The 24,367-nt window shown below is 36.9% G+C and overlaps 1 protein-coding gene across 2 annotated transcripts in view; it reads left to right on the forward strand.

Annotated features, from left to right (window-relative positions):
• PRKG1 (protein kinase cGMP-dependent 1) overlaps positions 1-24,367 on the forward strand; it is a 1,186,243-nt gene that overhangs the window by 432,827 nt on the left and 729,049 nt on the right. For both annotated transcript variants that reach the window (XM_065894586.1, XM_065894585.1), the window contains exon 3: positions 17,369-17,482. In XM_065894586.1, the coding sequence (XP_065750658.1) occupies positions 17,369-17,482 (114 nt within the window). The remainder of the gene's footprint in view (positions 1-17,368; positions 17,483-24,367) is intronic.

A 24,367-nucleotide genomic window follows, 5' to 3' on the forward strand; every position in this document is an offset into this window, starting at 1 on the left:
AGAAGAACTTTTAATCTTAGGATACTTCTTAAATGGATTTACTTAATACTTAATAACAGCCATTGTACTTATAGGTGACCTAGACATGTGGCTTAAAATAAGTGAGGCTTATCCATGAATTTTAGAAGAAATACATTAATTGGCCGGAATGAAAAAGTGTCTGCCTTTGTGTATTAATATACTTCTATCCAACTAAAAAGCATTTACATTAGCAGAAAAAGCAGCGTCAGTCCCTGAACAATGACAAAAAAGTTGTTCTACTTATATTGTAGAATGCCAAACCATTTAGTGGTTTAAAACAATTTCTCGTCATTCTGTGGGTGACCTGGGTTCAGTAGGTGTTTCTTGTGGGGAATCCCTCATGTGATTGTAGTCAGATACCTCTGTCCCCAGCTGCTATCTGGATACTTGGCCAGGCTGAATATTTAAGATAATTCAGTCATATGATTGGCAATCAGTGCTGACCATAGGCTGGAGTTCAAATGAAGTGCCTACACTTCGGCCCTCTGTGCAGCTTGAGTATCTCACAGCATGGCGGCTGGGCTGCCTGGGGGGCATTCCAAGAGATGGGAAGTAGAAGGTGCCAGACCAGCATTATCTCCGTCATATTCTATTGGTCAAAGCAGTTACAGGGCCTGACCAGATTTTAAAAGGTTGCAAAATAGAAACCACCTCTTGATAGGGGAAATGGTAAGGGTACATTTTAGAAGAGCTTGTGAGATGGAGATATTGTTAGGGGATCTTTGGAAAATACAATCCATCAAAATAGTTTTAAAGAAATGTCCTACCACATCCTTTAATGATGGAGTTGGCAGAGGACAGTCAGAAGATCAAATCCAACCCTCTGGCTTTTTTTGTAAATAAAGTTTTATTAGGACACAGCCATGCTCATATATTTACGTGCCATCTATGGCTGCTTTCATGCTACAATGGCCATCTTTCAGTAGCTGCAACAGGACCATAAGCCCTGCAAAGCCTAAAATATTTACAGTCTGGTCGTTTACAGAAAAAAATGTTTGCCAATCCCTGACTCAATGTCTTTATTTTTTAAAAGAACATTATTCACCAAAGACATTTGCTAAAAATTCCATAAATTAAAATTTTTATTGTCTGTGAATTTTTCCTGTTGCCTTTTTCTCTAGGGAAAACGTACCAACTCTAAGAGCTCCCACGACTCTGTTGTGGTCCTCTGATATATACAGTTTCTACGATGTTAACTTGTTTTTTTCCTTCAAAATAGAAGCCCTCCCTTCTGTATCCACCCGCACCCACCAAAGGTGGGCTTTGTTGGCTCATTTATGGTGTTACTTTCTTTTATCACATATTGTATGGGTTGCAGTGGTCCTGAAGCCCAAGCCTGTCAGCACATGACAATAATCTAGGGAGTGTTAAGAACTGCAGAAGTCAGTACTCCATCCTCTAGAGATCCTGACCCGGATCAAATTGGGAAATAGGCTTCAGTACTTAAACATTTATAGGTAGTGTACCTACAGAAGAACACTTAGCAACTATTATATATTTCAAAGTCTAGTCGAAACAACAATAAAGCAATCCATCTTTTATAAATTAATAAAACTATATCCACCTCTTGCAAAGAAGTGACTCCAACTTGATCTGAAACAGACTTTGTGTGCTCATTAACTGCTAGAAAAAAACCTATTAAGAAAAGACATAGTTTCCTTGGTGGGGGGGGGTGGAATGGATACTTTCGTATATAAAGAATCATGACAAGAGGAGAAAAGGAGTTCAGGAAGAAGTACATGATGATGGAAATGGGGAGGGCGGATTTTAATAGTTATATCAGTTGCTTATTGTGTCAACTAGAAACCTAATATGAGAAATTTCCTTGAAATGAGTGAGGTGTGGGAAATAGTGAGGGACTTAGCATGGAGTTCTCTGGAAAGAAAAGCCAAGGACAAAAAATTAAACCTTATCATCTTGACTTAGGCAGACTTGGGTGTTTATGTGTGTTAGAAGCAGGGGGAATAGAGTGAAATGGGAGGCACAACCAAAGGCAAAGGTCAGACTTGGAGAAAATTATTGAGTTATGTGTTAAGTAACCAGTTCCGTCTTGTAGGTGAATTCCCACATGGCTAGGGGTATGCACATTTCAAACTGCTACTAAATAAGTTCAAATGAGATTGTTCAATCCTGGTTCAATTCAGTCATAGAATGTAAGGAACCTGCCTTTATCTGTGGATAATTAGGCAAAGGAAGCTCATTTCTAAAAGGCAGCATCTTGAATATTTTCTGTAACTGTAATATCAAGCATACGAATTCAATAACTTAGATGTAATTTCGGATTGTAATATTATTTTCAATTTTAATAAGACTAAAAGCTTTAGCTGCTATGATTGAAATATATTTTCTGCCAACGCCATGGCGCCGTTATGCATTATTTATTAAGTGCCACCAATTTCGTTTTCGTTTCACACAACTATATGCAACTTGTCTTTTTTCTTCCTAAAGACTTAAAAAACTAAAAGAGATAATAGATAAATCAGCTAGTTGTAGAATGGTGCCATATTTTGAGGAACTAAGTTGGGGGACGGGGGCAGCGTGTCTTGGGAATGATTTGAAAAAGAAATGGACCTGGCTGAGAGTTTAAGTGAAAAGTTGGTCTTCATTGCTGAAAGAAGGAATGATTCTTTAGAGGGATGATGGTAAGAGATCCTCAAAGATAAACTGAGGCATATTAAAAATTTTAAGAGTTTACTTGAGCAAAAATTGATTCGTATCGGGCAGCATCCCATCTAGCAGATAGAAAGGAGCTCCGAGGAGCTGTACAAAATGAAAGACTTTTATGGCCAGACAGAAGCTGGAGCAAAGAAGTTATACTAGGCAAAAAAAGCAGGTTGGTTATTGCAAGGTTACTTTTCAGTAGGGAATAGCAGGGGTCTATCAGGCAGATCACCTAACTCGAGCTGATCAGGTGATTCTTGGCTGGCTGGTTAAGATTCCATGTCGGTGAGAGCTGAAACTGTAAGTTAAGTCTCAGTTTGGTGACACAAGGCTTAGCGTAAGCAACTCCCTTTTGGACCTGTTGTATTGTTTTTAACAGAGCAAGAAAGATGTTGCAGTGATGTCCACTAGAAACTTCTGAGAGGACGGAAATGTTCTGCACTGTTCAAGGTGGTCACAACATGTAGCATTTGATATGTAGCTAGTGCAACTGAGGAAATAACATTTAAATTTTATTTATTTTTACTTATATTTAAATTGCCCAGGTGGCAAATGGCTACCATATTGGAGAGCACAGCACAAAGAAAACACAATGTTCTTGGAAAAGAGGAAAAGGAGATTGAAAACAATTTTTGTTCATCATTATGGGGATAATCCATAAATCAGAATGTTTGCAATTCAGACTTTGTCATAATCATCACAGATGAAAATGAACATATTTTTCTTCCTAGTGATTGATTTTAGTAGTGTGTTTGTGGAAATTATGGTTATAAAAGTTAGCCATTGATAATTATAAATACAGCCCATCAAAGGAGCAGGTAACTGTGATGATTATATGATCAGGAGAAACTTGTTTTTTACATACTCTGGTTTATAAAACTTGATATAATATGTTATGTGTCACCTTTAGGTTAAACCTAACAAAAAACAATGCAGCAGAATTTAATCACAGGAGACATCTCATCGAGTAGTTACTTTGTAGAAAAATTTCATTTTTTCAATTTGAGTGAACAGATGGCCTATTCATTAAAATTCAAAAGTAGATAATTACTTGATTCCAGTATTTTTAGCCAAAGGACATTTTATAGCATTATGTTAGGGGAAGACTTATAGGTCTTAAAATACTTTGTGTGACTGGACACATAATTCTCCACTGTCTACAACTGTCTGCCATGCTAACTGAATAAGACAGTTAAAAATAGAATCGTAGCTCTTCTTCAACACTAAAACACTCACTTGAAAAAAAAAAAATTGCTCATCTCTCTAAAGGAAAACTCTTCACATTAACCCTGAAACCCTGCCCAAACATTCAGCAAATGCTTATCTATCATTTTTGTGCTGGACACTTGAAATTAGGATCTACATTTGAAAAGATTGCCCCTGCCCTTAAGAAGTAGAGTCCAATGGTAAATGTTCATTGATTTGTGTCCTGGGTTTTCTTACACCTGAGTAGCAGTCTGCAATTTTTTCTCATTTAAGTAGTTCAATAAAAGTGAATATTTAGTAATTCATAACAGAATATTCATATGTTTAATAGTTCTTTCTGGTAAATCCGCTATAGAAGGTGCCAGTTTGCTGTGCAATGATGCTCACGGTGATTTTTTCTTTCTTTTCTTACCACCCAAAGCCAGTATTTTTTTTTTTTCCCCAGAAGTGTTCCTCCTGTTCCTACATATAGAAAATGAGAGAGAAGTAACATTTGTTTAATTTCCCTCATTCTTAGGAAGCTTGGGATAAAGTTGCTTCTTCATTACTCTGGCTTTCCTCACCTAGGAATTCTTGGTCTCTTTCTTTACTACTTAGGTCTTGGCTATCTCTCTCTACATGGACTTTTATTATCTTCTGTTCCAAATATTTTTGGAATAATTTCATAACTTTTTTTTTTCCAACTTCTAAAGTACATTAGTTTCCACAAAACACTTTAAGGTTTCTACAAACTGTCATAAGGTTTAAGAATGTAAGTTTACATCTTTCCCATGAATCAGATTATGTGTAGGAAATTTGCCACCTTGAATTTTAAAAGAAAACAACTGTCCTCATCCATTAGATTTGATCTTCATTCCAGGGTTTGCTCTTTTATTTAGTTTTGGCGTGACATATTTTCTCCATTTGGGCCTTACACTTTGGAAAGGATGACCCCTTCACCATAGGCATTTTCTTAGGTCCATCTTGACAATCTTATCGTAAAATCAAAGAGAATAAGAAATATATTTCTATGTATGTGCATTCCTAACATACCTGCTGTCAGCAGTAGTTTTTCATTTGAAATGCAAACTTTTTCCCTATATGACTGTTACACAAGGACCCACTCACAATAAAGGGAGAAGCTTTGTCCGGAGTAAAGTACTACCTGTCTGCAAGCCCTTTTTCAGAATCCTTAGGGCCAGATGTGTCAGAATTCATAATTTTTCATACTTTAGAAAAGTAATATTGTACATGTAGTATATATTATATAGTACTCCCAGTTGGGGAGGGGGCAGCACCTATAATCAAACACATTCACATTTCTGCAGCAAAATGTATAAGTGTACATTTAGGTCAAATAAAGACTATAAATAGCCTCACATTAGTTCAGGTAAGGTTTTAAAGCCAAATGAGAATACAACTTTAGGATTTAGAGAGCAGATAAGGAACTGGGCACCTGATAGTAACTATCACTCCCACCCCACTCCTGTCACTCTCTCAATGACTATGAATATTCATTTGACCAGTAGAACCAAGCCATTTGCTATCTGCACATAAGGAATTCCATGAAGAACTATCGGTAAGACCTAGAATCCCTGTAAGTTCAGTTCTGATCAGTTCTCAGGAGATATACAAAAAGAGTTCTCCTAATGGCCAACACAAAACTCCAGGTAATCAAATACTGAACTGTTATTTTTGATACATTAACTCTTTGCTATTCTGCATCCTATTTTCTTAACCTTATCTCTCTCCTTTTATTTCACAATTGACTGATCCATCATTTCCATTTTTCTCTGTCTGCAACTTTTCTCCAACTGTTTCTTTCTTTACCTATACCTTCTCTAATAAAACATTCATATCCTGTCTAACCCATAAATATAATACATAAGGCTTGAATTTTTGTCTAACGAAGTTATAACTCAGTCCATAGCTGCATTTCTCTTCGGGCACATAACCACAAAACTTAAGATTATAGCTGGCTCCTTGTTAATTTGGATAGGTAATCATTGTTCAGCTCAGGATCTAATGGCTTTGAGGGTATCATATATTTATCCTGGGCACAGAGAGGGACTAGAAGATGTTTCTTGCCTATGGAAAGCATGGAATCTTTCAACAAGTTGACATTTGTTTTCCCTTCCAGTAGAGATTTTTGTTCTGTGGTCTGTGCCTCTGAATGTATCTCACTACAAGTATGGATTATCTCTGGGGGGTTTTCTTCTGTCCCTGCTTTTAATTCATTTTGATACTGTTATGGTAACCCACATAAAAGAGAGAGTATTACTTTCTTCTGAAATTCAACCAAGTTCATTCTTAGGACTGTTGACTGCATTTTCTACCTATAGAGCTGGAAAAGCTGATCCTTATTCATTTATCAAATAGATTTATTGAGTGCCAGCTTGTAATACTTTTTCATAGCAAGTGAACAACAACAAAAACAACTCAGACCTGTCTCTATGCTATTATCTTCTTCGTGTATTAAAAACATATGTCTCTGGCTGATATATACCAAAGACTTTTTTTTTTTGAAAATAGAAATCCTTATTAGTGGATTTTAAACTACCTTCTCTAAATGTCAATAGCAATAATACATTGATTTTTATTTGGGAAAATATTTCCCAAGACTTGTTTAAGCTTTCCACGCATCAAAAGCCTGCTTGTTGTAGCGACTAAATTTCAGTTCCGGTCAAACTTGCATATTGCCCAAGAAGGGGTTAAATAGCGCTATGCCTTTAGTGTTTTCTCATTTCTACAGGGTGGTATTAGCACAGGAAAAGTCTTCTGATTTTTGCTGTGCTTTGTAATGAGTAAAATATGTGGGACATGTGAAGAACTTACGTAAGCTCTTTGTCTTGGTCTCACCAAAAAGCTTTAATTTTATTCTTTCTTTATAATCTTGGAGATGTCAACAGGCCCCATGCCATCTTTCATGACTGTATACTTTCCCAATAGAGACCATGGACTTCAAAGCTTGTTAGGCAAGCATTGAAAATAAAGGCCCAGGGCTAGTGAACTTTAACATTATTTTTCCCTGTGAGGCTGCAGTGATATACAAGGCAGAGTGTTTTCTTGGTGTCCAAGCATAATTTAAAATCATACTGTACCAAAAGTCTTCTATATTATATTTGTTTTCTGAGTCCTAATAGGTTAGGTACCAGAGTTTTCTTCTAATATTACTTGGGTATATTCTTACATCCCAATTTTTATGTAAAAACTGTCTATTCGCCAGTAGTACAGCATCAGTTAACATCTATTTCAGAATCTTCGCAACAACTTTTTCTTTGGATCTGTTGGTAATCGTTACCCTGTCTTGAGGCAGAGTGCAAATTCCTTTTATTTACTTCTCTGGGGTGTGGGTGTGTGGGAGAGTTTAGAAAAGGAAAGGAAACTAGTTGCTCAAATGAAAACTCCTTGTCTGTTCTTCATGTGAGTCAATGGATGAACGAAAATCTAGGAAAACTGAAATATGGACACTAATATCATTTAGGGGTACTTGAATTCAGAACGTAAATTATTTAGTACATTTGTAGATAGGGACAAATTATTCATGGACAGTGCTAAGTCATTAGGAATAATAATTCTTGTATGAATTAGTTTCTTTAAGAGGATTTCTTAAGGAGCTTTATAGCAATGGTTCAAGGACGGGGTTGCTGATCAGATTAGGGTGTGTGTAGAGCCTGCACTCCTTTAATCTGGTCTCAGGTAATCTCTAGATATGCTTCTCTGGTTCCTTGAATCTGCCTCAGGTGGTCTTCTCTGGAATGAAGAATGTAACTCCATTTGTTGGGGGGTTTCGTTCTGTAAAGAGCTCAAAGATATTATGTGTATCCCTTGAGATGGAACCAGGACCTGCCCCAAGGCTGCACTAGTGTTTCCTGGCTGCTCCTCCCTTGTCTCTGCATCCACTGCTTTCCCTTATTAGCAACTGTTTGAATCTCCCTTTTGAACTCAGGGAAGGTTATGGAGGCTGGAGTCTGTTCCCTACAAACAAGAACTGGGGGACATGGAAAGGCTTCCATGCCCAGGAGCCCTACAGGGTCCTGCTCAGTTTCAATAGTACTGTAGTATTTACTATTAAAAAATATCGGCATCTAAGTGGACCCATGCATTTCAAACCCGAGTTGCTCAAGGGTCAACTGTACGGTTTTTTCTCCTTCTGGACTACATAGGCAATATAATTTAAATGAAATCTTCAAGCTTTCCCACAAGTGTGATCACAGCAGTGGGTCGTTTTCACTAACATTCCCATGTATTCACTCATGAGAATTTACTAATCTCCTCCTATTTACAACCAGACACTGCAGGATTACATGATTGGCCCTTCAGTTAGTTTAGTGTATACTAACGTGTAGAAAGCTTCATCACACACCAAACTCTTTCACATAAGTTTCACGTACTAATCCTGTGAAGCAGGTAGCTATTATTCCCATCGCACTGATGGAGAAACTGAGTGCCTAAATGTCTGACATTTCAAGAGCAGTGAAACCAGAATATTAGCTTAGAACTTCTGATTTCAAAACTCTTCCTTCTTCTGCCTCATAAGAGCCATTACAAAGGTGTTAAGCGAACTTGGATAAAGAATCTGATTGAAGCAACAACATCTTGTTCACAGTGGATTCTTTTCTAACCTTTCTAGTCTTAGGTGAAATTGGATTAAGCACCCATTTGACATCCTGTGAAAAGACTGGTGTCCTCCCCTAAAATATCTGCCAATTCCCAAAGTCCTTAGTTTTTTATAATTATGTAATTTACATAGTTACTCCAAGATTTCCTGCTTTCCAACTTCGCATTATCACTCATTCTTCATTTCCTTGCCTCTCTGTTTATTGATGTATCGAAGCAATGGATCTTTCCTCAAGTTTTTATCTTCCTCCAAGCCCTTCACACAGGAAATTCGTGTGAAGCAGGTTAATTTGGAGAGAAATGTAGGACATGAATTCTGGCAACAACTAACTGAATATTGTACATTAGAGATCCCTCCTACTAAAAGTCTTCTAGCCTCCTCAACATGAGGCTTTCCAGCAGGACCATTTCGCTGAAATCTCCAGCTTGTTGCTCGTCTTTTTCTTTTCCTTGCCCCTGCTCATTTATCACTCTCCTCCTTCCCACTCCTAAATGTTATGAACCAAGACCTTGGACCCTGCCTCTCCCTCCTTAAAACTGCCTATCAAAGTATTTTTTCTTTTAAAAAGAAAACAGAATTTCCTCAAGAACTACTTTTAACCTATATATTTTTTGTCTGGCCACATGCATTACCTAATTATCAAAACCTATTAAATAAGTTATTGTTATACCAAATCTGTAGTGAGGTAATGGAAGCATAGAGAGTTAAATAACTTATCCAAGGTCTCCAAGCCAATCAGTGGTAGAGCCAGGACCTGATATCCTCAAGTATGCCTGGAAAAAGGCTGTCATTCTAGCATCAGTAGGATATTCTTATAAGTCTTGCTTCAGAAATTTTTCATAATCACTTCTATTTCAGGTGACACCTGCTGGGGAAAATTATTCAGTAAAGTAGCTATGTGTCTTTATTCTAATTCTATCCTAATCTAGTGGCAACATGGATTACTTAAATATTGCAACCTAGTATTAGCCTATTTTTAGCTTGCAGTTTACATCTAGTAGAGATTTTTTTAAAAGTGGAAGTCAAAATTGTCCCTTTAAATGTAGAGTGTTTTGTATACACATGGACATAGTTGACTCCAGGGCTTCCAACTTTGGCACTACTTACATTTGGGGCTGAATAATGCTTGGTTGTGTGGGCTGCCTTGTGTATTGTAGGATGTTTAGCAGTGTTCCTCTACCCTCTAGATGCCAGCAGAACCTCCCTAGTTTCAAAACCTCCCTAGAACCAAAAATGTCTCCAGACATTGCCAAATATCCCCTGGAATTAAAACTGCCCCCAGTTGAGAACCATCGTGTTATATCAAAAACTCTCCCAAGGGACTTCCCTGGTGGCGCAGTGGTTAAGAATCCGCCTGCCAATGCAGTGGACACAGGTTCGAGCCCTGGTCCGGGAAGATCACACATGCCGTGGAGCAGCTAAGCCCACGCGTCACAACTACTGAGCCTGTGCTCTAGAGCCCACGAGCCACAACTACTGAGCCCACATGCCACAACTACTGAAGCCCGCGCACCTAGAGCCCATGCTCTGCAACAAGAGAAGCCACCACAACGAGAAGCCCATGCACCACAGCGAAGAGTAGCCCCCACTTACATCAACTAGAGAAAGCCTGCAAGCAGCAATGAAGACCCAACGCAGCCATAAAAAAATGAATGAATTTATTTATTTAAAAAACCTCCCAAACTTAATATTAAAACATAACAGACGAAAATCGTATGATGAGTGCCCACAAGTCTGGCAGTGATAACAGTACTTGGCATTTGCCTGTCTCTAAGTAACTACAGACATGGCCATTCATTGTTGAGGCTAATTGAGGTGCTCGTGTATCACAGAAATAATAGAGCATACTAAAGTTAAGCTTAATAAACTTGAGACAAATTATCTGTTCAACTCTGATTATTCAGGGAATGATCGTTTCCTATGTGTGAATATCTCTTCTCTGGCCTGTCTTTACCTTTCTTCATCACTAGAAATCGAAATTAGTCCACAGATATTTATTTAGTGCCTTTTGAATACTTTAAAGTGCTAGAATTTCAAAACATAATGTGTAGAAAGATTATAGAATCATGATATTTGTGAAATCCTTCCAGAGTCCTGTTCATGTCAGGTCAATGGTTGAGCCATCTACAATAGGTTTAGTAAATTCTTACTCCTTAAGTATCCTCAAGGACAGAAGTGCTGTAATGTAAGTTGCTCCTTCCAGACTTTCACTCTGATGGTTCAGATGATTTTCTGTCTCCAAATTGCTTACATTTCAGTCTGTTTCCTCATGTAGGTTTCCTTTGTGGATATGTATGCCCTAAGACCTCAGAGTTAGAAACCAAAACAAAAAGTGAAGTTCAAGTATATTGATGTGCATGTTAACCTAGCTCTCTCTCTTTCTCTATTTTTTTTCATAAGTGAGATTTTTAGTTCTAGATGCCTCATTTATGTTTTTGATTTTATTTCATATTCAATATGTATTATAATCTATTGTAATTTAGTACAAAGAAATATTGTATCAAGTATATTTATAGCAGTCATGACCAGAAGGGAAATCAGATGTGCCTAACTGAAGAAGAAACAAAGTTCTTCACTCATGTGGCTTGAACCTCAACTAGCCTCTTATACCTCAGATTCTGTTTCATTCCATTTGGATGACTAGTACTTTTGTGCTTCTAGTAAGAATTATTGCTGTGATAATATCAAAGAAGTGACTTCACTGAATGGAAAGCTTGGTCCCATCTAAAGTATTATAAGGACCTGATGGTTAAAGAAACTATGAAAGCACAAATAGTTTAGGCAAGAAAAACCTATGGTCTCTCTTTCTCTCTCTCTCTCTCTCTCTCTCTCTCTCTCTCTCTCTCTCTCTCTCTCTCCCCCCCCCCTCCCCTCTCTCCCGGTCTCCATCTCTCTCCTTCTCTTATCACTAATCTGTAATGAGAAACTGGTAAACCAAAAAAAAAAACAAAAAAAACAAAAAACACTAAAATAAACTAGAAAGAAAACACGTAATACTAAGTATGAAAACAGGGCAATTTTTCACAGGCTTTTATTCAATGGCCAAAACATGATTTTTCAATCAAAATTAACACCTCCTTTAAGGAGCAGGAATTTAGATCCAGAGATCATATCCTTTTGGACTTGAAATCAAACTTAAATAGAGAACTGATAAGGTGCTGACACACTGCCCTTCTTTAATTCAAGAACAAACTTTCATCTCATAGTGAGACAGTGTTTTTCCTTATACTGGCTTAAAGAAGACACATATAAATGACTGACAAGAAGTATTCTTAAGGAACACTAAGAATATAGTGTGTGTCCCTGGCAATGTGATGGCTTTTCCCTTTAGTTAGCCCATAGTAGCCTTATTAATGTCTACTTTCTTCCCAGATGACAGTAACCCCCATCTAAAATGACCCTACAAGGTAAGTTCAATATAATAGTATTGTTAATCCATTGAGAAAGCAGAGAGTAAATCCTAAAATTTCTCATCACATGGAAAAAAAAATAGGGGGTTTATATGAAATGATGGAAGTTAACTAAATTTATTGTAGTAGTCATTTCACAATATATGTAAGTCAAGTTATTATGCTATAGACCTTAAACCTACATGCAGTGTTCTATGTCAATTATATCTAAATAAAACTAAAAAGGAAAAAAAAAGGTACATAAGTAACCTCATCTCCTAGAGAAGATGTATATATGCTGGTCACAGCACAGCTCAACCACCACAATGTTGAACATTGCTATTGAATCTAGGAGCTACAGAAACCCTCATGAGAGAATACATAATGTAAAAGCTGTGGTCTCAAACCTACAAAATCATGAACGTATTAGAGAATGAAAGAGATGGAAGGTCTTGTCTAGATCAGACCTTTGATAAAACAACTGTCTCCCTTTAAAGACCAATCAAGTTGTCTTGAATGTTCCAACCAGGATTGTTGGAACTAAGCACAGAGCGTTCATAATTAGGTTATTGCCAACCATTCTGTCTCAGCCTGCCAGTAGTAAATCTCTAAACTGATTTGCCTTATCATGAGAGTCCTATGGTACAAAAGCACTGGTTAGTGAAAAACCCATGAAGATAAACAAAGCCAGGAGATTCTGGGTCTCCTTGTAAATTCAATGTCTTTTATTTATAGGACCTACTGATTCTTATAAAAGGTAGGTAAAAGTATAGATGCTTTATTATGGATCTCTTAACACTTAGCACTTCCCAAAAGTGGAACATAAATAGTGATACCAAAGAGCAACAGGTAGGTTGATTATTGCTCAAAGTGGCAAAATTTAGTACTTATGGGCTTCCCTGGTGGCGCAGTGGTTGAGAGTCCACCTGCCGATGCAGGGGACATGGGTTCGTGCCCCGGTCCGGGAAGATCCCACATGCCGCGGAGCGGCTGGGCCCGTGAGCCATGGCCGCTGAGCCTGCGCGTCTGGAGCCTGTGCTCCGCAGCGGGAGAGACCACAGCAGCGAGAGGCCCGCATACCGCAAAAAAAAAAAAAAAAAGCCAAATGAAGCTATAAATAACCCTTACATTTTATCTCAGCCAGCATTCCAACATCTCTGGCACAAATAACTTTAGCAGTTTAGCAAAGTTCAAATAAAATTTATTTGAATGTTTCTTTCCTTTCCTGGTAGAGGTAGGGGATAGTAAAAAATAACACCAGTATAGTATCACATTAAAAAAAAATGAATAAAAAGCAGAAGTAGAAGACATAAATTAACCACATTTTGGATTATTATGAGTTCCTCAAGTAACAGTTCTAATAGCCTCTCGTCGCTGTTGAGTTTAGCCAGGGAAAATCATGGAAAAAGTCTAGAACTCTACAGGATGTTCGAAAATGGCCTTCTGCTATTCTTTAAAAAAAAGTCTGTGATTTGAAATCTAACATATTTGAAAATCAAACTAAATTGAAGTATTAAAACAGTCATGAATAAATGCTAATGATCCTCTTCTGTTGTTTAAAGAAATAGAAATTAATCAAATCTGACCTGAGGTAAATTCATCAAAATATATTCCTAAAGTTAACAGCAAATTATAATTATATAAAAACCTCCAAGCTGGCCTATTTCTACAGTGCTGTAAGCCTCTGCACAAGTGTGCTATATATTCGGCCTACTTGACTTTTTCCCCATTTGTTTCCCCACATCCCTCCCCTCACAACTAAAATTACCACACGTAGGCCTACCTACTTTCCATGCGCATGGAGTCCATTTAAAACAAATCTTGTTTTTAGACACAGTGTGATAAAGGAGTTTATAAGGGGAGTGGCTTCAAGATGAATCTAATACTTTAAAGGAGGTTGATCAGGTGGGAATAAGGGCTGCTGGGGGTATGCGGTAAACTTTTGACTGTCTTGTTCTTAGTTTTCTTAAGTGAACCACTTAGTCCGTACTTGGAAATCCTTCGTAAATGTATAATCACTTCTAATTTTGCTTCAAGGCTGGTGTGTGGCACAGTGAATGAGCTTAACCAAATTCACATCTCACATCAATAACTCATCTTATTGGGCTCTTGGAAATGACAGCACTTCTAAATGTCTCTCAAAAAACTCTCATTAATGCCTTGTGTGTACCTTTCTTTCTTTTTAGTGCCCAATCTTGCCTCCCTAAATTACTCCCCATCCACACAATAGGTATGAGGAAGGATAAGTGATCAAATTATGACTCAGGGTAACAATTTACAAACACTTTGTTTCTGTTTAACGTTTAGATCTTTCATTAAAAAAAATGTATACAGTGCTTTTTAGACCTTTCTCAACTATTATATGAGATCAGATCCCTTTCTTCCTTGGCTATTGTGAATATATTGAATCTGCAGTGTTTAACTTAATCTGGAAAAGATTTTTGACATCCAACTTTCTATTTTTGTTTCAGCAAGTATTTAAAAATTTTTTTTTTGCTACTCTAATTAATATGGGATTCAACCTCCTGTTACCAACACTAATTATTCATATATATATAATCACTTATACCTATCTTTTCCCAAAAAGTGAATTAATCTTGAGAAAATTAAGAAAATATCAGATCAGGAAAATGAGCTGTAAACAGAAGTGAGTGTTTGCACAAACTCGAAACCCCAGAGTCCTATACAATTATGCTGTGAACCTTCTAGAAGTCATATGAGAATGGGAAACATGAACAGTTATAAGATGAACTGTCCATAAGTTAAAACAGATCAGTGTTATATGAGCATGGTTTTTCAGAGAAGTAAGGGGCTCTGGGACCAAGTAGAGTGGTCACTGGGTGGAGGGACATTTACAGTTTCCCAGAGGGAGGAATATCTGGATTTTATAAATTAATTCTGATGTGATGGGTCCACAGATGCCTTTTAAAAAACCACTGAGCTAAAACAAGACTCCCAATGTCTGGCCTTTTTTTTTTTTAGGTTGGTTAGTGGTTAAGAAGACCTAACTCTGAAACTGTCCAGCAGGATTCGTAGCAGTGGTCTAATTCCTATGGATTCCTTTCCACTGAAGACTTTAAACCGTGGGACCCAAAGAGACAGAGAAGCAGACTTGTAAAAAATGAGCTGTGTATGAAAGTTCTTTAGGCATTATTCATTCTGCTCTTAGTTCTAGTAATATAGTTAAAGCTAGAGCTTTAAGTCAAAAAAAATTTATAAGGTGTGAGAAAATTGTTACCATGTTATTCGTGGGAACCTCCACCATAAGACTATAGTTGTTGAAGCAAGACTACAACAGATGTTGGCTGGACATAGCCAAGTAGGAAGGAGTACAAAAATACTGCATTCTGCCAGGTAGATCAGTGTGAATTCTTGAGATTCTTCTTTCTTCTTTGGATGTGATATTGATTAAAACCCCAAAGTTCTCTCCTCAGCCCCCGATAGGGAGAAAATCTGAAACAAATCTTTTCTCCATTTAAAAAACAAAAATGAAAAAATATTATCCTACATGGACCTTGATTGGTTTCTGTAATAGATGATGGAATCTTGTGCTTCAGTGTAATCTAATAAGCCCTACCTACATTTAAATGATAAGAAAGAAACATAATGCAAATAATACCAATAATAACAGGTAGTATTTACTGAGATTCGCTATATGCCAGCACTGTGCGAAGCATTGCATCTGCTTTATCTCATTTCATTTTATAAACTACACAGTAAGATAGGTACTTTGCTTTTATCATTTTATTAATGAAGAAACTGAGGCATAGAAAAATTAACATCTTGCCCAAGGACACAAGGCTAGTAAGGAACTGATAAGAGAACCAGAACTTAACTCCTGGTCTGACTTCAAATGATGTATAAATGTCTTAATTATGTTGTATTCTGAGCCTGTCTTTCATTCTTGAGTGGCAGATGAAATTTCTAGAGGGATAGGCTTGCCATTGAGAGAAAGGGCTCGGTGGGGATGTCATGGGAGGAGCAACTGAAGCTTAAAAAAATATGAATTTCCTGGGTTGGTTTTGATGTACGTATCAAGAGCAAGTTTCCCTTCCTGAAGTCAAGTAAGGCATGAAAAAGCTAGACTTTTTAGTGGTCATACCCGCATAAAAGTATTTCCAAACTTTTAGGATTGTTGGATACATTCATTCCTGAATAGCTTCTTAACACACAGAGGAGGAACAGATACACAGTTCAAGAGGAGTGAGTAGAGTTTGTCTGAAATTTTACCCTAATTACTGCAGCATTCTCTCTCCATTGATACCATTCAGATGAAATAGTTTTCAGGGTAGAACAGTGCCCTCTGAAGGATTGATCTTGTATCAGTGGTACATGAATTCAGCTTTTTAAGAAGTTTTTTAATATATAAGATTTTATCTCAATAGGTATTTGAACAACCCTATAATTTTTTAAATATTATTGCTTAGGTAAAACTGGATTGATTTTTAAAAAGGAGGGAGTAAATGGAAAGCTAAAACTCTGAAAAGTTAAATATTACAGGAAGCACATAGCTAAAGTGATAATTATGGAGTCAGTGCATGAAGGCCTGACGTTTGGACAAACTTGGTAGCATTAGTTCCTTTCAATCACTAGCTACTGCCAAGCATTAGGTTTTCCTTCTGTAGACCGTGGCTAAGTTACTGGGAGGAATAATAGAAGGGTAGGATTAAGTGTAGAATAGATTGTGTTGCCTTTTTATTTCATCCCCCATTATGTTAGGTGATGGAGTTTTTAGTGTACATAGCTATGACTTTTTAAAAATGCACTTTTTATCATTTCCTTCATGAATAGTATTTCCTTACTTTCAGGCAACAATGTATATACCCAGTGCACACTGTTTACTTAGCTTTTTCCTTCTTTAGCATTTCATTTTCCAAATCCTTTGTGGAACATCAACAGTCCCAGTGCCTCTTTCTTTTTCCTCAACGCTTATAGTTTGGTTTCCTTACAGTCCATGTTGCAGGGCTGGGAAGCAGATGAAACAGTCTTGCCCAAGTCAGATAAGATGTTTAAAAATAAAAGATCCCATGAGCTGCAATTAAATAATGCTCTAGGATCAAAGTAATTTCCCTTTGCATAATAGCTACCTTACTCAGATGAGAATTCCCGAGTATGAAGTGTGCTGTACAAAATGTACACACTCAATTTTTCTTTCAAATTCAAAATGACTTTAAAATTGGAATTACCAGAGTTTTCTATTACTGCATTTGGAATAATTTCACATGTTGCCATTTTTATCTCTGTCTTCTTTTGGTGTTTTCTTTTAGTCTCATCTCTAATCTTATCGGTGATTAATTTAGGAAAGGGTATGGATTTCTTACATATTTTATTGCATTTCTTGCACTGCATCTTGAAGATGACTTTGTTTTAGTTGGTAGCTGCTCTGCATTTTTGAAAATGAGCCTGGCCCTTATCTCATCTTGGAAATGCAACAAATGAAATGAAGCATGAGAGAGAATCGAAATGATGTGTTTTTCCTTCTTCTTTTTAGATGGTAAGGTTGAAGTTACAAAAGAAGGTGTGAAGCTGTGCACGATGGGTCCAGGAAAAGTATTCGGGGAGTTGGCTATTCTTTACAACTGTACCCGGACGGCGACCGTCAAGAGTAAGGCTGTTCATTTTTCTTTTTTTTTTTCCAGATACTTTCAGTGTCTTTTCCATAGACCTGCGAGGTGTTAACATGCCTCTCGATTTTAATCTTTGTAAAGATTAAAATAATCTATATTCTAATTATTGCTTTGCAATACAGTTGATATTTTCCTCCTAAAGGATGATTGTTAACATTGAGCTAAATTTTATTGCTGACTTATGAAAAGTATCCTTTAACCTAGAACTCATTAAATTAGGAATTTCAAAATGATACGATTTTATAAGTTAGAATTAAACAGAAGCAAGACTTTTCATTTTTCTGCCTTTAAAGCCTCAGAATCGTATTTAAGAAAATTTTACGTATCTGTCTATTTTGGGTTGCATTCCCCACATAAGTTTCACTTATTCATTCAGTAGTTTAGAAAAATTGAGGAGAAATGTCCTTCGTCTCATTCAAACACTGAGTAAGATATCCTGAATTCTAGAACTGCGTCGGTGTATATTCTTATCCTCAGCTGCTCATCAAGCTGTATATTACAGCGTTTTTCTTTTCTACTGATTGAGCTTATTTTAAATCAAGGCGTTAAAGCAGCTTGTTTCCCTAATTTTACATGTATGTGTATATATGATTTCTCTAGCAACTTTTATTGCTTGGTAGAAGCAGCTGCAGTAGTTAGAAGGGAAAGAAGTTTGTTTTAAATATTCCTTCTTCCTGAGTACAGGATGTAATGAGTGTATAACAAACAGAGCTGAATGCCAAAGCCAACAGTGGAAAGTCCATTGCATCTTCAGGCAGACGTGTATATTTCATGTTTGAAAAGTTCTGACACATCCTGTGGATGATTGCAGTCACAAATTACTTTGATTAGGTTGTGTCATTAAAACAATCCTGTTGGCAAAATGCCAAATTGTTAATTAATCTTGTCTGGGTGTCACTGACTATTTTATAGATTGCTTTTTTTTTGCTCTCAGAAGTATGGCATACGATTGACAATATGATATTAAAACTTGGTTTGTAAAGAACTCAATGCATGGCCAGCTAGAGTCACAGATATTCTTATAGGTCTTGTTAGTGAATCACCTTTTTAGTCACTGAAATCACTGTAACATCAGTGGCACTTGGGGCCCTTATTAGATGAGTCTTTCTTGGCATTTGATTCTTGATCTCTGAGAAAACAACTCTTTTGATTGATAGGCACTGCCATGTTTTTATTCCATGTGATTATTTAATTATATGACTCAAAGAATAATGAAGCCCGATGAACCATAAAAGATTCTGCCAGAACTTTAACTCACTTAAAAAGTACCTTAACTGGAAAAAAGAGCAGTGACGACTCCATGAAGTAAACAGATTTTACTATCATGCTTCATTTTCATGAGAAATATATTACTTTTAGGGCAAAAAGGAGGCATAATAACACATTTGGATTAAAACAGGCTTTCTCTGTATTATGAATAATTTCTTAAGGTTTTAAAATATTTAAATTATAAAAATATTTCAGCCTGTGTACTGCTCATTTAATCTAACTGAAACTACAGATTTTCCAAAGGCCAGCAATTGATAGTAACATGGTGCTTAAGATTTTGGAATATTGAATTATTATTAAAGAAATACTTTAAAGTGAATCGAATATTTAAATTATATAGCAAAAGATTTTTTGTAGGATGATTGCTTGTCTTCACGAAAGTCAGTTTTCTTATTAGGTTCTTATAAAATGCTGTTCATTTGCACTAGCCTCTGTTGTTCTCATGCTTGGTAAATTTAAATAGACGTTATGTATCTGACTGAACAAGAAGGAACTGGCTGTTGAGTGCAAATTATGATCCTAACTGTTTTGGGGTCAGAACATCCATCATTAAAGGGAATGAGTGATGGAGCATGTTCTTTAACACAGACTCGGATGTCTCATGAGTAGGTATGTGGTTGTGTGTGTTTATCGTGCCCAAAGATGTGGAGGTTGTATTCAGAAAAGAGTCTGTGGTTGATGGTGTACGAATGCAGAGGCTTTGTGCATGTGTAAGGAATAATATCTATTAACAGCTTCTGAATGTTGTGTAAGAGCTATAAGGTGTGAATCATGGTCATTTGTTTTTCAGGACCTTTTGTGCTGTCTTCTATACTCTCCAGGGAGATTGTACTTATGATTGATGATTATAGTTCTTAAATAGTATTTTAAATTTGTTTAAATTATACTCTCGGGCTGATCACTTTATAATTTATAATTCTGATTAGATTCCATCATGGGTGTTAGTTTTACCAAATGCCTACAGTGATGCTATCTTACTCTTTACGTGTGATATTTTAAAATGTCCTTAGTTGGCTTTTTAGATCCAGTCGTTTCTCAGAATTCAGGATTGTGTTGAGTCTTGTCTATTTTTTCTTAACCATCATTTTGCCAGTGATGACCACTTGGAGTATCTTTCAAAACGCATTCATCTACTTGGGTGTAATAGTCTAAGTCTGAGGAAATTGCCCTTCCTGCTCAATAGCTTGTCTATCCACACCTTTTTTCTTTCTCACGTACCTGGCTTGTGACCCCTTTTCCCCCAACAATACCCACTTTCTTTCATGATTGAAAATGTTGAGCCCTCTTTTCTTTCTCCCTAGATTAGCCTGAAAGCTGCCTAGCATTTTTTTTTTTTTTTTTTTTGGGGGGGTATGCGGGCCTCTCACTGCTGTGGCCTCTCCCGCTGCAGAGCACAGGCTCCGGACGCGCAGGCTCAGTGGCCATGGCCCACGGGCCCAGCCGCTCCGCGGCATGCGGGATCTTCCCGGACCGGGGCACGAACCCGCGTCTCCTGCATCGGCAGGCAGATTCTCAACCACTGTGCCACCAGGGAAGCCCCTGCCTAGCATTTTAATGCATTTTTAATTGCACAGTCATCACTGAATCCTAGGTGACATTCAAGAGCTCCTCACTGTACCTGAGTCATTTCTTGTTCACAAGAGCACTTTTTGAAATTGTATCAGGCCTTAAATAAATACATTCCAGTGACTTCCTCTGATAACGAATGTGAACCTAACACCTGTGGGTAGTCTTTTTTTTAATAGGATATAAAAAATAGTTGTCTTATTTTTATATATTGAGGTATAATTGACATATAGCATTGTATTAGTTTCAGTTATGCATGATTCAGTATTTGAATATATTGCAAAATGGTCACCACAATAAGTCTAGTTGATATCCATCACCATACATAGTTACAAAATTTCTTTTCTTGCGATTAGACCTTTTGAGATCTACTTTCTTAGAAACTTTTAAATACGTAACACATTATTAACTCTAGCTAACGTGAGTACATTACATCCCCAGGACTTAAATGTAACACAGTATTATTAACTCTAGCTACCGTGAGTACATTACATCCCCAGGACTTATTTATTTTATAACTGGAAGTTTGTGCAATTTGACCCCCTTCACTCATTCTACCCACCCCTCACTGCCCCTCTCCCCCCAAAACCTCTGGCAATCACCAATCTGTTCTCTGTATTTAAGAGCCAGAACTTAAGATTCCACATATAAGTGAGATCACAATGGTATTTGTCTTTCTCTGACTTATTTCACTTAGCATAATGCCCTCAATGTCCATCCATGTTGTTACTAATGGCAGCGTTTCCTTCTTCTTAATGGTTTAATAGTATTCCATTGTGTATATATATACCACATTTCCATTACTAATTCATTCATTGCTATACCTGTCATTTCCATATACTGGTTATTGTAGCTAATGCTGAAATGAACATATGGGTACATGTATCTTTAAGAGTTAGTGTTTTTCAGAAAAATAGATCAGTGGAATAGGATAGAAAGCCCAGAGATAAACCCACGCACATATGGTCACCTTATTTTTGATAAAGGAGGCAAGAATATACAACGGAGAAAAGACAGCTTCTTCAATAAGTGGTGCTGGGAAAACTGGACAGCTACATGTAAAAGAATGAAATTAGAACACTCCCTAACACCATACACAAAAATAAACTCAAAAGGGATTAAAAACCTAGATGTAAGGCCAGACACTATAAAACACTTAGAGGAAAGCATAGGCAGAACACTCTGACATAAATCACAGCAAGATCCCTTTTGACCCACCTCCTAGAGAAATGGAAATAAAAACAAAAATAAACAAATGGGACCTAATGGAACTTAAAAGCTTTTGCACAGCAAAGGAAAACATAAGACAAAAGACAGCCCTCAGAATGGGAGAAACTATTTGCAAGTGAAGCAACTGACAAAGGATTTATCTCCAAAATATACAAGCAGCTCATGCAGCTCCATATCAAAAAAACAAGCAACCCAGTCCAAAAATGGGCAGAAGACCTAAACAGACATTTCTCCAAAGAAGATACACAGATTGCCAACAAACGCATGAAAGGATGCTCAACATCACTAATCATTAGAGAAATGCAAATCAAAACTACAATGAGGTATCACCTCATACCGGTCAGAATGGCCATCATCAAAAAATCTACAAACAATAAATGCTGGAGAGGGTGTGGAGCAAAGGGAACCCTCTTGCACTGTTGGTGGGAATGTAAATTGATACAGCCACTATGGAGAACAGTATGGAGGTTCCTTAAAAAACTACAAATAGAACTACCATATGACCCAGCAATCCCACTACTGGTCAAATACCCTGAGAAAACCATAATTCAAAAATAATCATGTACCACAATGTTCACTGCAGCTCTATTTACAATAGCCAGGCCATGGAAGCAACTTAAGTGTCCATTGACAGATGAATGGATAAAGAAGATGTGGCACGTACATACAATGGAATATTACTCATCCATAAAAAGAAATGAAATTGAGTTATTTGTAGTGAGGTGGATGGACCTAGAGTCTGTTATACAGAGTGAAGTCAGAAAGAGAAAAACAAATATTGTATGCTAACACATATATATGGAATCTAAAAAAAAAGAAAAATGGTTTTGAAGAACGTAGGGGCAGGACAGGAATAAAGACGCAGATGTAGAGAATGGACTTGAGGACATGGGGAGGGCGAAAGGGTAAGCTGGGACGGCGCGAGAGAGTGTCATGGACATATATACACTATGAAATGTAAAATAGATAGCTAGTGGGAAGCAGCTGCATAGCACAGGGAGATCAGCTCGGTGCTTTGTGACCACCTAGAGGGGTGGGATAGGGAGGGTGGGAGGGAGACGCAAGAGGGAGGAGATATGGGGATATATGTATATGTATAGCTGATTCACTTTGTTATAAAGCAGAAACTAACACAGCATTGTAAAGCAATTATGCTCCAATGAAGATGTTAAAGAAAAAAAGGAGTGTTTTACTTCTTTGAATAGGTATCCAGAAATGGAATTGCTGGGTCATAGGGTAGTTCTATTCTTAATTGTTTGAGGAACCTCCATACTGTTTTCCATAGTGGCTGCACTAATTTATGTTCCCACCAAGAATGCACAAGTGTTTCCTTTTCTCCACATCCTCGCCAGTACTTGTTATTTCTTATCTGTTTGATAATAGCCGTTCTAACAGGTGAGAGGTGATAACTCATGTGGTTTTGATTTGGATTTCCTTGATGATTAGTGATATTGAGCATCTTTTCATGTGCCTTACGGCCATCCCTATGTCTTCTTTGGAAAAATGTCTATTCAAATCCTCTGCCTACTTTTTCATCAAATTGTTTGGGTTTTTTGCTATTGAGTTGTATGAGTTCTTTATATATTTTGGATATTAATCCCTTATCAGATATATGATTTGCAAACATTTTCTCCCATTCTGAAAGTTGCCTTTTCATTTCATTGGCTTTCTTTGCTGTGTAGAAAGTTTTTAGTTTGAGGTAGTCCCACTTGGTTTTTGCTTCTGTTGCCTTTGCTTTTGGTGTCAAATCCAAAGAATCATCTCTAAGACTGATATCAAGACACTTACCACTTAAGTTTCCTTCTAGGAGTTTTATGGTTTCAGATCTTACATTCAAGTCTTTAATCCAAAAAAGAAAATGTTTTTATTAAAGTTATAGATTGACATATGCTCTAAATTACGATTATAAGCTTGTTCATAGTGATCCAACTAAGAGAACGGTTGTTTGAAGCAAGCTCTTTGTTTTTCATCTGGGAAAAATCAACTGGGATTCTTTTGAAAATAAATAACCAATATACTATTGGTTATTATGGTAGCACCAGGATGAAGATCTGATAGCACTAAGAAGAATATTTTTTTAGAACAAAACCCACAGTGATATAGGGGGAAAGAAATCCATGTTATGTTACTTTTATCTTATAAAACAACACCATTGATTTTCCCCTGAGGGATGAGGATATAAAAATATAAAAAATTAACATTATATTGGAAACAAATTAACAAATGCCTTGAGGTTATTCATGGCTTAAATAGGCTCAAGTTTTCTTTATTAACTGTGATATGAAAATGGTCACTTTGATTGCGTCTATCCAATTACAAGCATTCCAGATGCCATGGGGAGAGGAAAAAAAAGTCAGTGGTTATATTTGGTTTCCATAACACCAAACAATGTCTCCAGTGTTGTTTGAATTTCACATTTTTGTCTAAATACTTTGGGATTATACTAACAAAGGAGAGTGTTACCGTCCATTTTCAAACCCCATAAGGGATAGGAATTTCTAATATGTCCATCGAATACCCCTGACTTACTCAGTTCCCATATCTGGAAGCATATTATTATCATGTTTTTCTAAGTCTTATTCCTGGTTGTGATTTCACTTTCACTACTCTCACAGCTAGAGCAATGTAAATTTACTCTAACCCAGGGCCTTTTACCTTAATTCTATGCCCCAGGTTCTCTAAAATCACAAAAATGGAGACGTTGAAGTTACTGGAAACAAATAGGATGGAAAAGGCCCTTAGTTTACAATGACAGAGAGATTAAGTGGCATATACCCTGTTTGTGAATTTGCAAAAAC

This window comes from Phocoena phocoena, chromosome 16 (genome assembly GCF_963924675.1).
Source record: "Phocoena phocoena chromosome 16, mPhoPho1.1, whole genome shotgun sequence".
Taxonomy (NCBI): Eukaryota; Metazoa; Chordata; class Mammalia; order Artiodactyla; family Phocoenidae; genus Phocoena; species Phocoena phocoena.